General features: G+C 38.7%; 1 protein-coding gene across 1 annotated transcript in view; it reads left to right on the forward strand.

Moving 5' to 3' along the window:
• Positions 1 to 1887, forward strand: part of ccdc39 (coiled-coil domain 39 molecular ruler complex subunit) — a gene marked incomplete in the record, with an annotated part of 29925 nt that overhangs the window by 3374 nt on the left and 24664 nt on the right. Inside the window, 1 exon segment of the mRNA XM_014025754.1 lies at positions 1192 to 1284. Coding sequence (XP_013881208.1) covers positions 1192 to 1284 — 93 coding nt within the window.

Raw genomic sequence — 1887 nt, forward strand, 5'->3', positions numbered from 1 at the left:
GTTTTTTTGTTTGTTTGTTTGTTTTATTTTCCCCCACAGGACATGCTTTTTCCTCACGACGCGGCTCGCATCAAATCAGACCGTCATTTAAAAAAATTTAATCTGGCATATACTTTTTATCATATCTTCAGATCTACTTTAGCCTAACAACACAATTTAAAAACTGGTTTAAAGTTCGAAGTCTCTACTTTTCATTTAAAAGTCTCAGAGAGGGCGGATCTTTACAGGTAGTTTTTTTTCTTCCTAAACTTTATTTAGGTCAGCCAGCATTGACAACGCTCTGCGGGTGACGTAAACGGCTCCGCGACATGGCGAGGGAAGCATAAATTGCGTGACAACGAATCGATAATGAAATTCGTTGCCAATTCTTATAATAATCGATTTTTATCGAGTTTATCGATTCGTTGTCGCAGCCCTATACAGAACCCTATAAAAGTAGTGACAATTAAATATCAAACACAACAATAACACTTTATGCCTCTTACTTACTACAAATATTTTGACATCTCTGACTTGACACATTTTTAAAACTAATTTTATTTTCACTTTCATAGTTTTACCTTCAACTGCTTTTAAATTTAACTGTCTTGAGTGCTCATGGTTTTTACCAGCTTCTAGACAAGATTCTGACGTTTCTGTAGATACCAAACTTGTCTATGTTAAACTAAAAGAACTTATAGTAATTAAAGTAGAAAACAAGAGGTTTGGACTTAAAAGATGAGTAAACCAATTGGCGGGGCGAACTTTGGTCACTCGCGGGCCGGATGTGGCCCCCGGGCTGCCAGTTGAATAGCCCTGGCATAGATTATTCTTTAAAATGTGCATTTTTTTATTTTAGAAGTGATAAGTCAGGTTCAGTTTGAATTTTTTAGCCTGTGCACCAATTTAATCCTTTCTTAGTTTTCAAAATGCAATTGCTTCAGGTGGAGGAGTTCAGGTATCTGTGTGTCCCTGAGTGATGGTAGGGGGGTCAAGCTTAGTCGTAAGCCTCATTCATAAGACAGCTCAGTCCGGGACTCTTCCCCCCCCCTTTACTTTCAGCTTCTCCCGCGTCTAAAAAAATGAACAGTTTTTAAAAAGCTGAAAACTGTAATGACCTCTGTGAGGGACAGATTCAAAAACTAATGTACAAAATAGTTTCCAGGTTTGACTCTTTCTCTGTTAACGACCTTCTAATGTTTCCATATCTAGTCGCTCACTCTGGACATCGAGCAGAAATCACTGGAGGCCAGTAAAAAGCGTAAGGCACTTGAGAAAGAGGTGACAGAGGCGAAGTCTGCACAGGTAATGTATAAAAAAAAAAAAAAMACACACACAGCACATCTGACCCAGACCAAATCTGGGATATCATCAGTTTACAGGTTTGTAAACAGATCAACGCTGCGAATGCAGAGTCTTTAAAAATATTATTTCAGGACTGGGGCTCTAAATCTGAACAGATGAACTTAGATGAAAATATGTCTGTTATCTCAGACAAGATAAAGTGCTTCAATTTATTTTCCTCTATGGTGTCTTCTTATATTTCTTTCTTGGTCTTTATTAAAATGATTTCATAAAGAATTAGCAAAGAAGTAGGTGATTAAACATATATATATATGGTTACGGCTGACGTGGACGTAAACGAGTCAAAGAGCACGCCTTGGGGTCCCCTGTTCGACGGTCTAAAGACAGATTCTCCAGCAGCACCCCCATCTACCTGGCAGGTGACAGAACATCATCTCAAGGTAAAAGCTGGCTGTGTGTGACGTCGAGGTCTGACCGAAGCTGAGCACAGAACGCTTCGCCCTTCTGGTTAAAACCCACATTATTTAAGATAAAAGGTATAAGAAAGCTAACATCTTTCTTCCCCCCTTTTTTTAAACTCTTCTAAGATAAACAGCCTCAAAT

Source organism: Austrofundulus limnaeus, unplaced genomic scaffold (genome assembly GCF_001266775.1).
Source record: "Austrofundulus limnaeus strain Quisiro unplaced genomic scaffold, Austrofundulus_limnaeus-1.0 Scaffold497, whole genome shotgun sequence".
In the NCBI taxonomy this organism is placed as follows: Eukaryota; Metazoa; Chordata; class Actinopteri; order Cyprinodontiformes; family Rivulidae; genus Austrofundulus; species Austrofundulus limnaeus.